This window comes from Dermacentor silvarum, chromosome 2, assembly GCF_013339745.2.
Source record: "Dermacentor silvarum isolate Dsil-2018 chromosome 2, BIME_Dsil_1.4, whole genome shotgun sequence".
Classification (NCBI taxonomy): domain Eukaryota; kingdom Metazoa; phylum Arthropoda; class Arachnida; order Ixodida; family Ixodidae; genus Dermacentor; species Dermacentor silvarum.
Window position 1 is genome coordinate 107739651 of NC_051155.1, and position 16021 is coordinate 107755671.

At 47.4% G+C, this 16021-nt stretch overlaps 1 protein-coding gene across 1 annotated transcript in view; it reads right to left on the reverse strand.

The window, feature by feature from the left end:
* Positions 1–1196: 1196 nt before the first annotated feature.
* Positions 1197–16021, reverse strand: part of LOC125943503 (eukaryotic translation initiation factor 3 subunit A-like) — a 15817-nt gene continuing 992 nt past the window's right edge. The window contains exons 2-5 of the mRNA XM_049662849.1: positions 8771–8794; positions 7165–7218; positions 2409–3996; positions 1197–1561 (exon numbers count right to left, since the gene is read on the reverse strand). Of these exons, the coding sequence (XP_049518806.1) occupies positions 1197–1561; positions 2409–3996; positions 7165–7218; positions 8771–8794 (2031 nt within the window). The remainder of the gene's footprint in view (positions 1562–2408; positions 3997–7164; positions 7219–8770; positions 8795–16021) is intronic.

Here is a 16021-nt window from a genome sequence, read left to right on the forward strand (position 1 = left end):
GGGTGGTCTCCCCTCAGGCCCTTCGCATTCTCCAAAGCTTGAAAAGTATCTCTCTGCATTCTCTCATTTGGTTTCCCGCTCACTTGGGGTCGACTGAGGGCTCTCCCTCTAACCCTAACGAGAGCGCGCACGAGGACTCGCTGACCGCGTCGCCTCCGCAGTCCCCCTACCCCGCGAGGAACCATTGATGACGTTTAATGAGATCACCAAGCATTATTATCTGTCAAGACGGGTATTCCCCCTCCCGCACCCTGCCTTATGCAGGGCGCGGGCGGTGACTCTTCGACTTTTACAAGCTCGTGCGTATCCTAACCTTGCGGTTCTTCACGCTATATACCCTGAAAGGTATCCCAGTGCGGACTGCCCTGCCTGTGGACTAACAGCAACATTGAACCATGTGTTGCGGGAGTGTGAAGCCATCGGCTCCGCCTTCAGCGAGGATAGGTGGGCTGCGCTTTTGGGCAGCCCCGAACTCAACGACCAAACCCTGGCCGTCCAGAGTGCCCGCGATCGGGCCGTCAAGCTCGGCCATGAGCGGTCCCTGCGTGGGACTAGCCGGGTGACACGGGGTCTCCCCTGCGTCTTCTCGGGACCTAAATAAAGTTATTTCACTCACTCATAGGAGGGAGAAGGCTTACGGCAAGACATGGGTAACAGGAAACTGCTGGTACTGACTTTTCCTCTTTTTAACCCGCCACGGTAGCTTAGTGGCATGGCGCTGTGCTGCTGAGCTCGAGGTCACGGGTTCAATCCCTGCCGCAGTAGCCGCATTCTAAATGTCTCCGGAATATAAAAATGCTCGTGTACTTAGATTTAGGTGCATGTTGAAGAACCCCAGGAAGTTAAAAATTAATCCGAAGTACCCAACTATGGCGTGCCATCAGAGCATGGTTTTGGCACTTCACAGCCCAGTCCAGAATGCAATTTGAATTTTTTCCTCCTTTTCAAGGCTGCAGTAAACATAAAATAGGCTGATGATGATCATGATAATGATGATGAATACGACAGTGAAGAGAAATTAAAAAGTAAACTCTGACGAAGCCGCTATAGCGATTATTGTTCATTTAATTAGTACCTAAGTTTCCTGCTCAGTTCTTTTTTCCCCTACAAGCTTTCCATTTCCACAAGCTAATATAAACGTCACTTATACGGTTCCTGTTCCCATATGACAGGCACATTGGCATTCTACATGACTTCTAGGGAATGTTCAGCCCAGGGCTATTGTGTTTATCGTCCTGCCTCTTGGTTCGAGCTTTGGGGTCTTCACGAATCTCTCCTTTCTGATTGCGCTGGTCGCCGTCAGCGCTGCTTGCTTCTGAAGGCCCCTCGTCGTCGTCGTCAAATCTTATGAAGTCCTCGAAACCGGACGGAGTCGTCTGCGATTTCCTGGCGTCTCTGGCACGTATCGTGTCTAGAAGCGTGTCGCCTTGTTCGTTTTGATTCTTTCGACGCCTCCTCGTACGCTTGTACAGAGGCATTTTGTCGCTGACACCTTCTGTGGATGCTTCATGTTCTTCTAAGCGCCTGCTCCATCCTTCGCGAGCCTTGTTACCCAGCTCCTCTGTGAAGAAGCAGAAGACAACGATTGTACGGTCACACCACATCGACTAAGAAGCGTTATGGTTACAGGCTTAAATGCCACATTGCGAAGATGGTAAACCGAACCTTTTAAGAACGTTTAGCAGTTGAAAATGAATGCAAAATAAGACTATCCAAAGTTGGGAAAAAGGAGCACACGTCAGACAACTATAAGCAAATGAGTTCACATATCCGTGAGAGTACATATGGAACGGGTACAGTGAATACAGTCCCGTCTAGATTGTTACCTTCGTTGTCTCTCTCTCTGTCTCTCCCCCCCCCTCCCCCCGGCGTCTCATTCCGGCTTCACAAATATGTACGCATTTACTCATTCACGCTGATTCATCCCTCGCTCACGTATGCTTGTGTTTTTCAATGCTGATCTTGTATCGATTCTCGCTGTCTCTCAGATAATATTGCTGGCAGATCTTGATGTCTTTTGATTCATGTGACATACCAATGGCAAAAGCTTGCTGGCTCATGTGCATGCCACTGGGAGTGTCTACTTTCTGCTTTTGAACTAAATCAAAGTTCTGCGGAAACATGCAATGTGCACGAAGGTTCATGAAAAAGTAAACAGTCATCCGCTTCACGTTAGCGCGAATCTACAAGAAATATATGTACCGGTTCATCAGAAAGACAGTTTATCAGTTGAATTATTCCTCGTTTTTCTGAATATAAAACCAGGCGATTTCGCCTTTCTGGCGCAGACTCTCCACCAACTCGGTTACCCCGGAGGCTAACGTGAAACCAGTATAACCGATAACTCCCAGCACATGAACATGAATAAAGAATTAATATCTACTGAACTTCGCTAAGCCCACGCTTACCATCCGTCCTGCCTCGGCCACCTCTTCTTTCCATTTTCGATCGCCTGGACAAATCCGTGTCCACGGTCGAGAATGACTCTTCAGTGTCGTGTTCGAAGCTTTTTACAGAATTGCGTTCGCGACCACCGCCGCTTATGTAGGACGGCGTTTCATCGTCCTCTATTCCTGCAGACCAATCATGCGAGGGATCTTGGTCAGCCTCGTAACTTTCTCGTGGTACACTTGTCCTTCTGGGACCAGTAGACATGGTCCTTCCTTGGTCAGCACCATAGCCTCCTTGTCGTCCTTTCGTCATTTTGGTGCGCCCGTTGGCCGGGACACCGTCTTGGTCAGCATCGTAATCTTGTGGTCCTCTTCTGTTTTCATAGCTGTTCTCCAGGGCGTCTTCTCGATCAGCATCGTAGTCTCTTTGAGGTCCTCTCGTCTTTCTTTTGCGACTGCTGCCCGGGCCTTCCTCTTCGTCGGATTTATATAATCCTTGTGGTTCTCTCGTTCTCTTTCCGTGGCTGCCGCCAAGGGCTCTTTTATCATCATCGTAGTGTCCGTTCGCTCCTCTTGCTCCCTCTCCACGACTGTTTCTTACGTTCCCTTCTCGATCAGGTTCAAAGCCTTCTTGGGGTCCTCTTGTCCTTACTCTACGGCCATTGTCCGGGAGCCCTTCTTGGTCATCCTCGTAGTCTCCTGGTGGGCCTCTTGTTCTCTTTCTGCTACTGTTGTCCAGGGCTTCTCTTCGGTCAGCATCGTAGCCTTTTTGTGGCCCCCTTGTTCTCCTTCCATGTCTCTTGTACAGGGCATCATCTTGTTCTGCCTCGTAGCCTTCTTGTGGTCTTTTTGTCCTTATTCTGCGACCATTGACCGGGACACTTTCGTAGCCATCCTCGTAGCCTCCTAGTGGCTCTCTTGCTCTCTTTCTACCACTGTTGTCAACAGCCTCTCCTTGGTCAGCGTCATAGCCTCTTTGTGATCCTCCCGCTCCCCTTCCATTACGCTTCTCCAGTGCGTCTTCGACGACGTCATATCCTCCTTCTGGCGCCCTTCCATGGCCGTTGTCCCAGGAATTTCCTGCTGCACCGTGCCGACGGTAGGGTCTGCTCTTTTGACGCTCATCGCTGCTGCCGTTCGAGTCTCCCAGGTCAGGAGAATCTTCGTTCTTGCGACGGCGCTGCTGCCAGCGCGGCGGGCGGTTGCTCTCCTGGTGCTGTCCACCGGCGGAATCGACCACATCGCCATCGTTATCCTCATTATAAACATAGCGGCGTTTCTTCCAGTAGTCCTCTCGCCACCTGGCTATTTCGTCATCGTAATCCTTCTCCTCTGGCGGCGTGCTGTCACCTCTCGTTCCTTCGTAGTCTGGATCCGGGCGTCGGTATGGGCGGTGACCGTCGGGATGGAGCTCGTATTCACCTGCGGCAGGCTCCACGTTGTTAGGCCGAACCTCCTTGTCGCCGTATTCTGATGCATTTCCCGCGGCCAAAACCTGCCGGTATGGCTTTCGGCGTGGCCAGCGTATTAGTGGCCCACGGGTTGAAGATCGGGTTGCCGTCGGCGCGACCTCCAAACCGGGGTTCTCCATCAACTCGTTGGCCCTCTGCGAAGTGACATCAGAATGCTGCGCTTAAAGACACGGCAAAAGACCTTTACCAACTGCATCAGATACCCGATGGTGCGGTCGATTTGAGTTTTAACAACACACACATGGGACGATATTTTCAATGCCGATAAAGAAAGATTGAATTCATAAACAGAACATCTCGTAGATATAAGAGCAAGATTGGGCGCATTTAGCCATAGCGTCACGCCGGAAGGCCGACAGTCTTTTGAAACCGATGCATTGGAAAAGCAGTTGTCAGTAATATGCAAAATCTCGTAGGGCAAGGGGGAAAGGGCTCACCGACAGCCTTTCCTCCTCTCTGGCTGGTGCGAGCCGGCGCGGCGCTGCTTGGATGTGTTGCCGACGCGTACTCCGTAACCATTTGGAGGTGTTATTGTTCATTCTACGGAAACCTTACGTGATGTCAGTTCATACAAGGTCCTTGGGGAGCCATCGTGTAGCCTTTCGGTGCAGCAGTAACTACAGTATGCGTGAATTTCTCTTGACTGCGCAAGCACGTGAACTGCATCATCAGCCGCGATGTGTGTATGTGTTTTGAACTATTTTCGCTGTATAGGTTTCCACTCGACGAGGAACAGCGGGGTCTGTGAATTGCCAGCGCGAATGATAAAATCTTCTCCCCGTCTGATTGCTAGGCGTGGCAACTGAAACACAGGAGTGCTCGTGTACCGCCAACCCAATGCAAGCTCGAAGCGGCGCAATCCACAGCCGGCCGCTCGATCACACCGTATGGTATGTTATTATTAACTATCTGATTTGTGTGCGGAATCGCGTCCACCAAACTAAGTGGTCGCAGAAGTGTATGTATGTCCAGCTGACAATTTGAAGGCTTGTCAAAGTGAACAGCAGAACGTATTCCGTAGCAGAACGGTACATACGCTGTTACGATCGTCGCGTATGTTTCTTAACTCCTGATTGCTGGTAAACCACAGCTTATAATTACAGTGAGAATCTTGCAGTAAAGTCACATTCATGAAACGAATTTTAAGAAATACACAACTGATCGTTCAGGCTGATTGTAGGCTCAAACACGCGCGCACACATCACGCTAGGTGCTCCATCCGCCTCAACGCCCGCAAAAACTCCGGCGACGCTGACTTTAATCACTTACGTGTGTCACAACGAACCGTTTCCCACGCAGAAAACGCCACGTCATACTAAACAGAACGCACGAGCGCGAAAAGAACCACCAGAAACTGCCACCAAGCATATATCTCGCACACAACGCGCAGCGTTAGCCTGCTGCCAGCAGGCCGACGGCTCATAGATGGTGCCACTACCTACGCAATATGACGGAGCCCTTGAAATAAAGGTCTATAAATGCGAAACAGTACTACTTGGGATTTTCGTCTCTTTTCCGCAGTTTCACTTTGCGCCTCGAGAGGCGCTGTTAAAAATCTTTACTTAAGTCTGTTGCTGTGTTCTCAACTCACTGGTGTGTGTGCGGTCCCTGTATGCTTGCGACTTTCATTCTCTTCTTTCGCGCTATATGCTTTTCCCTGTATGGGATTATTTACCGTGTTTTTTCGTCTAAATGTAACTTTTTTCCGTGACAGAAAAAGAACCCAATCGGTATTCTTTTGAGGGGATGGTGGACAAATGCTGGCTCGTAGCAATTACCACATTAGGCCAGGCATTGCTGCCAGTATGAGGGGCATCGCCATGTAGCACAGATACCTATTATTCGAGACTCGAGTAACCCCTGCGGCGTTGTTTGGTGATGGAGACTGCCATATTGAGCATGTACAGTGTAGCCCAACCCCAGTACGCAAGACGGCAGACATTATGGCCGCTGGTTATTGAGTAAGCTGGTTAGCTGCTCACAAATGCGTTTCCAAAGGTTTATTTTTTCAAGCACTGTCGGCCTTGCAGCGTGATGTCACGGATAAATATACGCAGGCCTTCTTCATCTTCCTCTGCTCATACTGCTGACTGTGGCCACGACATATTAAAATAAAAAGAACAGCCCCAATTCTTCTTGTCGAACGAAGAAAGAAAAAATAAATGGTTGCTGTGGTATCCATTCATCAGTTTAACAACTTCGAAGAATCTGAGATACGAGTTGGTGTCGATGTTGTGCTTTCCGCCCCCTTTTAAGTGCCGTGTCTCGGAGCAAGAGTGAATGTTGTCTCTAGGATGCCACGCGGATGTCACAAAAAACAGCGAGAATCATTTGTACGATGCACGGAGTCGTGTTTCTATCACGCGACAAGGAAAACGTCACGACATGTCGACCGCTAATCAAGGACAAAGACAGATAAAGAGAAACACAAAACGACGACGCGGGCGGTAACTTGCAGCTGATTTATTCACGGGAACACGTAGAAATATATAGACAAATATGACGTGCGCAGTGCGCAGCACCAAATCCACTCATATTAGCATAGCGGAGCAACCACTTATAAAAAAAAACTATATCTGATTCAAACAGCTTAATGAAGATTAAAAAAAACTATCTCTGATTTAAACAGCTTAATGAAGGTACCTCCATTGAACTGTTTGAATCAGACATAGGTTTCTTTTTTATAAGTGGTTGCCCCTCTAGGCTGATGAGTGGACTTGGTGCTGCGCACTGCGCACGTCATATTTCTCTATATATTTGTACGTGTTCCCGTGAATAAATCAGTTGCAAGTTACCGCCCGTGTCGTCTTTTTGTGTTTCTCTTTCTCGGTCTTTGTCCTTGATTAGCGGTCAACATGTCATGCAGTAAACACCAACTAGGCCAAACTCAAGTTCTTCTCAAGGAAAACGTCGAACCGTCAGATACCTTGAAAACGATTAAATGAATACCATAATAACGTTAGTATGTGTTCCTTTTTCCTTCGTTTTGTCTAGTAACGCTGTTTCCATCTAATCATGAATCAACTATGCGACAGTGGATTCGCCCTACATTCATAAACGACTTGTTTCCACAGCCAGGTTCCGACTTACTATTTACAAAAAAACTGCAGCTAGGCAGGATGATTTCCAGTGTCATTCCTAATCGTTTTAATATCAAAGACAAAATCGCAGTGGAAGAACCTAAGACAGTGGCACGGTTAAGTTGTTATTCTAAACCCGTTAGTCGTCTTTCGATATACCGTACGTCGCACAACTGACAGCCTTTTGCAACTACCAATTTGCAGCAAGTTGTACAGTCTTACCAGAAGGCAGTAGAGCTTCTCCAACGTCATGTGCAGGCGCTTGACGTAACAACTCTGAAAAGAGAGCAGACGACGTTTATTTATCTTTTGATTCCAGAGTTAAACAACCCAATGCAACACACGGGCTATGGGAGGCGCCGCAGTAAAGAGATTCTGGTTATTTTCAACCACCGGGGGTTCTGTACGTGCATCACTCAATGCTCACTGCACGATGTTCTTTTTTTTTCGATTTTTTTTTTCAGTGCACTCCCGTCGAAATGAGACTGCTGTGGCAGGGGATCAAACCCACGATCCTGCGCTTATCAGCAGAATGTCATAGCGGCTGGGCCACCGAGGAAGTTAACGAAGCACAGAAATGATCTCAGCGTTGTGGATGCGATATTTCTGACGGACACACTATGCTCAACTGTCAGGTGACCTTGAGCGCTGTCGCAAGAACAGCGTGAAAAGACAGATAGAGAATGTACATTCAGGAACTGGCGCCGAGGGGCTACGGCAGGGGATGACACGAAAGTTCCAGAAGAGTGGTGAAAGTGAAGGACGGGCACTGGATATAGCTTTCGTTTTGAAAGACAACAAACTTACAGGGCTATTGCGGGGATCCCAATCAATCAATCAATCAATCAATCAATCGTTCAATCGATCAATCAATGAAACTTTACCCTAGAATGAGAGCGTGTTTCCGACGCACTTTAGGTGTGACGTCGCTCGACGTTGACGTCGTTTCTCCCGGCTGAAATATGTGCCATATAGCCAGTGTGGTAATGCGCCGAGCACGGGATACGTGTTTCGGCCATGAATACAGAGCGGTAGTGGCGGAGCACGAAATATGCGCGCCTAGAGTACTTTACTCATCCCCGTGATGCATAAAAGGCGCTGAAAGTATATTAAATAAATAGCGAAATGTATCTCTTTCATGGGGTTCTCACCCTTTTTGTGTGCGCAAATAATAATGTGGCCCCGCGTTTTTATTATATTTGGGCTTGTCATTAACCCATTCTTTGATCAACTTTGAACATGTGAGGTATTTCTCAATGTTAAATTCTCAATATCTGACTATGGGTGTCACCTTATCTGACACCCTTCAAATTTTAAGAGCATGTACCCGAACTCACAAAGCAGCTCGGATAGTTAGAACGGTTCCTATATGAACAGACACCAATCACTGACGAGTATATCATTCCTTAGCTAAAGTGGGCTTAGCCAATCACAAGCTTCTCCCGCGAACGAGAAGCGGCCCCTGTTGTTTGTGCTTTGGTCAAACATCGGCAAATACGCAACTTATATCTAAACACACACGTACAACAGCTAACACAAACGCCTATTCGCTTCTGTGTACGTCTAAGTACATAGCTGAGGATAAAACACGTACACCTTTGTAGTCAACCGAGCGAAGAATACCCACGCACAAGAAAGAAGACGAACGTGCGTGCGCACTTGTTTTTGTCTCAAAAGGAACCTGAGGTCTAAACGCACACGCCTGACTTGAAAGCAGCGGAAAAGCATAGACGACTAAATAGGCTAAAGCCATTTGTATCGCTTGCTAGTCTATAGTATCGGCGGAAAATGCCTGAGATGTTATGATGTTTGGAACAAGACAACTTACCACAATTCCCATTGCATTGTCTCCCTGCAAGAGAAAAGATTGAGTGATCGCGTTGAAAGTCTTGCACTACAATTTTCATGAAGTGCCGAAGAAACTCGTGATGCGCGTATTTGCGGCGCAGCATTGCCTAAATCGTTTCGTGGAACGCAGTGATATTTGTCGATGTCGTGCTTGCTGACTAGCACCGCTGAACACTGTTTCCTACCATTATTATATGGCACTGCCTTCATCCTGTCACCCGTGAACATGTAAATATACTGATCAGAATGAAGAGAAACATTTCCTAACGCTTGCCGAGTCCTTCGCATGCGGTATACAGTGAGACAAATATAGCGATTCGCTTTGAGACTATCAACAAGGTAACAGAATTTGCGTTCAAGTAGCAGTTAAACCAACTGCGTTGCCCTCAGCTGCTCTGTTTTACAGCCAAGCACTGCAGTTATAAAGTTTAAAAGTATGGATTTTTAGGCTAGTTAGATACATCAAAGGGGGCCATAGCGCCAGAAGACATGGACAAGAACGAGACAACAGGACAAGCGCTAACTTTCAACTGAGTGTTTATTTCCAGAAACAACCATAGCGATTATTTTCGCTGTAAACCCTTGTTTAAAAAGTGCTCTCTTTTGTATAGGAAAAACAATGGGAATGCGGAAGACAGAAATTCAAGACGATGAGCAAAACGAGAAAAAGGTGAGAGCAGGAGCCAACGTTCTGACAAGTCCACTTGTCGGAACGTTGGCTCCTGCTCTCACCTGGCTCTCATTTTGCTCATCGTCTGTTTTGCATAGAAATGCAGATAAAGTTACGCGAGAAGTTGTTGAAGCCACTTTGATAGCGACGGCCGCTGATAGCTGCATCAGTTCCCCTTCAGTTGCTCTGACTACAAGTGAATTTGCGTTCCTGGACGCGGCCGGATTTCATGTGCGGTGATTGGGCCTTTTCGGTGTGCGGGCCTACAAATACGGTTGTTTCTGGAAATAAACATTCATTTGAAAGTTAGCGCTCGTTTGTCCGTGTCTTCTAGCACTATGACCCTATCTGATGCAGTTATGAAGTGCATTCGGGTTCTGTGACAACGCCTACCAAATAAGTGAGTCACGCGCGACACCCTAACATGAGCCCAATTTGGTCACTCCAATTAGGGCATACTTATACGCGTAAATTTCCGATTGCCTTAAGTATCTCTTGGGTCGGTCCAGTTCAAAGGTCATGATCAATGTAAGTGCACAGGTCAAATATCAAAGCTCCTCCGTCAACTCTACAATATGTGGTATACAAGGTGTGATTAGCGCAAAGAGGTTTACGCGTTACTTCATGGACAGAACCATGTCTAGAACTCGACGACGATCTCATCCGTTACTAACCTCGTCCTCTTTTCAGATACCGTACAGTGTCGTCTAAAGAGTCGGTCAGAGTCCTCGAAGACCGTACACGTGAACATACATGTTGACTTTATTCGTGTCAGAGTTCTTACTCGTCGAGCGACATTCGCGCTATAGCTTTGCATCCTTTGCCCAACTGCGCTGACATAGCTGTTTTTGGACGTATTTCGGCACACTGGGTACCTGTGCACTCAACTTTGTTTGTTGTAATATATATTGTGGCTTTAGCTGACGAATGAATGAAGCGGGCCACAAATAAAAATACGTTATACTGATGACGAGAAATGGCCAATGTCAGTGCGCAGCGATCGACACTGCGTCTGTAGAAGAGAGCTCGACCTCAACAGTCGACGTTGCACCAAGCCCCCCATTGTTCTTGCCTTTTCTTGCCAGCCGAGACTCGCGTCACGTGGTCACAAGAGAAGGAGACACTTCGCCTTCGTTTTCGAAGGCTGGCACGTGGTCTGCTGCACTATGAAATGGCAGCTGCTACCAGCTGCTACACGTGCTATACGGCTATTACCATTTCCGCAATACCTATACTAATACACAGTAGCAAGTTAGTCTGTTAACGTGTGCAATCCACGCGCACTTAGCAGCAGCTCTTCACGAGAGGTTGCTTCGCTAGCAGATAGAACGTGTTTCTAGCTGCGAGAAAAGCGGTCTCCGGTTCAACTGAGCGCGTGTAGCAGTACAAGCCGTAAGCGAGGCACGACAAGTTGGATCGCTAAAGAGACGAGGCATACTCACGTATTCCAGTAGGTACTGTTCTTCTGTAATGCACGTCTTTGTTTTCAAATTTACCTGAAGTGAGAATGTAGAACAATGGTTGACGCATGCTGGAGAGAAAACGAAGTAACGGACAAAGTGGTCCTGCACATGGAAGCGCTTCGAGATAAACCTTGAGTAATTACGACGGAATATTCAACTGCCGTAAAGAATACTCGTGACTGCAGGTCTCCCTGAGGCTGAAATGCGCCCAAAAGCAAGAAATCAAGCGATGCGCGTCTTTTTTTTTTTTTTTTGACCCAAAACGTTCCGTTTCTTTTAAGACGGCTATGTTACAAAGGATGTTCAGAAGAGATTTTCCGTATACCGGCTAACTTGCACTGTACTAGTGAGTTCAGGGCAGCTTGACGCCTTTTATACGAGGTGACGAGCACCGTACTCACCGCAATAATTTTCAAGTACTGATAGGCAACTGTATTGCTCAGTGATTGCTGTCCCATATCAGCTCGGTAATAATTGCGCGTCAACGTACCCGAGTGACTCATATTTTGTGGTATAGCCTCAGCACTGCTCACAAAGTTATTGCTCTGGTGAGAAGGGGCCCAAACACACACAGAAAAAAAGTCACTTCAAGGTGGAGTTTCCATTAAACACGGCCTCTTTCGGCCGCAAGAACTTCCGAGCTGCCATGATTGAATCTAGAGCGACTCTAGAGCGACTGGGTTAGCCACAAAACTTGCCGGAACATGTCTTGCGCTGTGTCAAGCATTTAAAAATAGCCCGCGCCCTTGCTGACAAATTCAGACAGATTTATGTTTGAGCAGAATGTTGTAGTTAGCAATAACAGAGTTGTACTAATCCACGCGGTGATGTCTGTAGCGTCTTTATTTTATTTCTGTCCGTCAAAGATCTGTGAAACGAAAAACATAAAATGTATTCAATGAATGGATAGGTGAGTTATTGGCATGCCATACAATGGTGCAGTTTTTCAGCCCTTATTCAGTCGCCATAGGCACTATTTGTCTGTTGCGAAAATAACCGAATACCTGACACTCACACTTCTTGGAGACATTTTTTCGCCTTGTCCAGGAACGAAGCATTCATGCGGCATCTTTCTGCACGTACAAACAAAGCAAAAATAAACTTAAACACGCCTTCATTTTTATGTCTAATGCAGGTATCTCACGAAATATACCTAACTTCTCGCTACTAAGGCAGAATCAGTATAACTACAACCTCGTATTCTGCAGCGGCGTATATCGTAGTGTATTATTGCCAGCTGCACAGTAAGATCTCGGTGATCGAAGGAAACTCTGACAGTTGTTATCACAGTAACGACGAGAGCAAATTCATAGCTTCAGAATTTAATTTAGTACGATAGTACATAAACAAGTATAGTCAGAGAAACATATTGTGGAGACTATTGAGTCCCATACTCCAAGAAGTGCGAATGGGCCCACAGTAACAGTTACACTGATACACTTGGATAAATGGGGCAGCAACACAATGCAAAACGAACGATTGTGTGCAGAATCTGGCAATTGACGATAAACCTCTGCTTATAAAATCAAACAGTGACCTATATTCAAAACATTTAGCTCATATGCACACTACTACTTAGCATACTCTCAAAGCCAATTTTCCGCACGCGAAATGCAACAAATAATAAATCTTAGAACCGCTTCTGAAGCAGAGTTGTGCTCTACACTGTGGATTCCAGGAAGAATTACGAGTCGAGTCCCCTTCGTGAACACTGAGTTACTATGCGCTTTCTTAAAGCAAATTTAAGGTTATACTCACACCATTGGTCCTGAGTCGCATAACCAAGGCAACTGAACTGCTTTTTCGAAGTTAAAAATTTTACAAACGCAATTCCTCGCGTCGGATCGAGGCGTCCGCTTGTTCTCCAAATTTTTCAATACGAGTTTTAAAAAGGCATGATTCCACCACCACTTTAACCTGCAGGTCTGATGGCGAGCTGGACAAAACAACGTCGTCAATCTATACGGCGGTATCGGGGCATATTAAAGGGGCCCTGAACCACCCATCGGGCTTGGTGAAATAACATAGTCCGCGGGTAGCATACGCAGCTGTCAACATCTCCGCCAAGTTTTGATGTCGTATGCGGTGCGTGAAGCTCGCAAGCGGAGCGCGGAGTCACCTTTCTCTCAAACGCTCTCTTTTCAAACAGAACCCTGCTGCTCACTCTCTTCTGGACGCTTTATTTCGTAATAAAGCGCTTTCCCATACGCGGCTGCTATTGGTCGCTGGGGTCGGCTACACCGCTGCCGCCGCGAGGTGCCGCCAGGAGTCCACTTGCTAAGCGGACTGCGGCTCGCTGAGGACAACCGCGTTTGGCTTACGTTTAGCGCGTCGTAGGCACCAAAATCGGAAGTCGTGGCGTCTACGTAAACATCCAAACTGAAATTTTAACTGCGCGCCACGGTGAGCCTTGTGGTCCCGCCCCACTCCGCCGTAGCCTTCGCAGTGCAAGACATTGAATAAGGAATGGGAGCACAGTGGAGGCCGTGTTTGATTGCCAATAACTGCGCTTCTGCTGAACACATTGAAGTACTTTTTTGCGGCAAAGCATTTCTGAAATAGCCTATTTTCACTTCAAATGCCTTTCTCCACTTCGATAAAAGTGGTTCAGGGCCCCTCTAACCTATGCGCCATTTTTTATATGACGCCATATTGGAGCATACTGGCACGAAAAGCTAACTTCGTCTGCGCCACATTTTCTTGGTCGGTGCTATAACACATTCCGAAAATTCAGTGGCGATCTAGCGACAAATGCGAGAGCAATGCGTTAGCACTACGTCGCACTTATTCCAGGTTCCGGATCTATGACGTAAACCGAGTTCACCACAGCAAAGCGTTATTCGGAAGCTCACGCGAGGAGCGAAGTGCAGCATACGGTAGTCCGGAGCCGTCAATTGCGCTATATATATATATAAGCCTCTACTACGTGACCGGCATCCCACACTACACAGATACACTTTTTTTCACTGAGACACTCCTAATGCTAACGCAGTAAAAGAGAATCACCCTTTACCGCAAGCGACGTTGTTGATGAGGGCGTAGACGGCAAACGTCGGGCGCTCTCGGGCCAGCTTAACGTACTCTTCCTCCATGTTGTACGCGGTTTGAGACGACTGGACGCCGCTACCACTCGCTGCGCAGAGCACGCTAGACGGCATCACGGCGACAATCAGGACGCCCGCCCAGGTGAGCCAAGCGCACAACATTCCCGGAGCTCAACTGCTCGAATCGCGCCTGCGGTCGACTGCTCCTTTTTCATGTATCGTCTGCTAACCTGCATGAAGGAGAAAGAAAAAAAAGAGGAACTTCGTATAAGGGCTCTTTCCATGGAGCTGGTGACTGGAAGAACGTTCAATAGAGTTTTCGGGTCGCTCTTGCATACACTGCCGCTGGCGTGTACACCGCTCCTGCTCATCCATCGCCGCTTCAAGTGTGCACGTTGACGAAATTGAGCTAGCAAGGTGCAGATGCTAGGAGCCTTCGTGTATCTTCTGTGTTTGGTCTGGAGAGCAAAGTTGTATGTGGCGTGCTTTTTGCGTAAGCTGGGAACGTCGCCCGGCACGCGCAGCTCGCGATCAGCGAAAGCCAACACGGGCAGCTTGCCACTTTCATATCGTTGCCGAGTCGGACAATGAGCGGAATTAGTTCCTTCAAACCACGTTTAAGACAGCTGGCCGGTATCTAGGCGCGCGGCCGTACAATCACGCGGTATTCTTCATATTTAGCGCGCTACGAGTAAAATGAGGATAAAATAACTGCCCAGGTCATAGCGCGGTGAAAGCGACTGAAAGGGATGTTTTAGGACACAATAACAGATTTCCCCATCTAAATACGTGCCCTGAATTCAAAACTAAAAAAAGTTCGATTGTTCTTCTTTAATTGATCGAATAATTAGCACGGAAAGATTATCCTGGTGCACGGCGGTAGAGGACTCAAGACTGCACAACGCATGTATCATAATCGTATATTGCATCTGTTTTTCTTGACAGCTTGGCTAACCTTAGCTGGGACCCCTGTATGTGGCTCCACGGCACATATGTCTCCTGGAGCATTATTTGTGACCACCGTCATAGCTCGCACTTGGTAAATTACGGCATGTTGCCTCCGAGATTTTGGCGCGCACTTGAGCCGCTTTTCCCGCATTTTTTAGCGTGTGATTAAACTTATGACACAAAAAAAAATGCTTTAATCAAGATGAAGTGAATAAGTGCGAACACTAAGCATAACCAAACATCGCAAGTAAAATGCAAGCCAAGCGCCCATCTCGAAGGTACGTGTGACGGTTAACATACGAGACGCTTCGCGAATCATTGCAGTCATTACATGACTGCAATGATTCGCATTAACTAAAAATGAAAAACAATGAGCTCATTTAATTTTTGGAGCGATACCATGCCCTGCCGCGGACACTTATTTTTCTCTTATACGGCCACCTGAATAATTTGGCTGCAGAAGAATTAATCAAGCACAATGCTGCTTAGGCTCTGCGATATATAACAGAACCGGCATAGTCAGCGTGACACGGCTGATTAGCAAAGCAAGAAGCTCAGGGTGAATCACCGTAATTAATGCTTTCTAGAAGTTTTGTCAAGGCTTAGTGTAGTACCACTTCTGGTCACGCTTCAGCGAAGGGCAGTCTCTCAGGCAAATGAACATACAATGGCCGTGCGGCGTATAACACACTGGTGCAGTGTCCCTTATTGCAGTGTGTCGAGCAAGTGAACCGTAAAGGTTTTAGCGGCAGAATATAATGAAGTGACGAAATAATTATCGCGAGGGTAAAGTTAAATGACACACACCTTTTTTTTTGCTTGTGTACTAACGGTGCAAAGTGCGAATAGTCAAAAACAGTCATCTTTGGCTTATTGATGTGAAAGCATCAAATGGCCCATTGAGCGAGAAAGCCGGCGTCTGTACCAGCGAAAGGGCACCTAAATTCTCATTGGATGCGACGCCAGGTCACGAGAACGCCTCGACGTAGCAGAGTGGGCGAATCGGAACACCTGCGGAAGCAACAGCGCGTCAGGTGCGGCGTGAAGGGAGAGAGCATCACCGCGACGCCACGTCACCAGGGCGCCTCGGCGGAACAGATACAGCC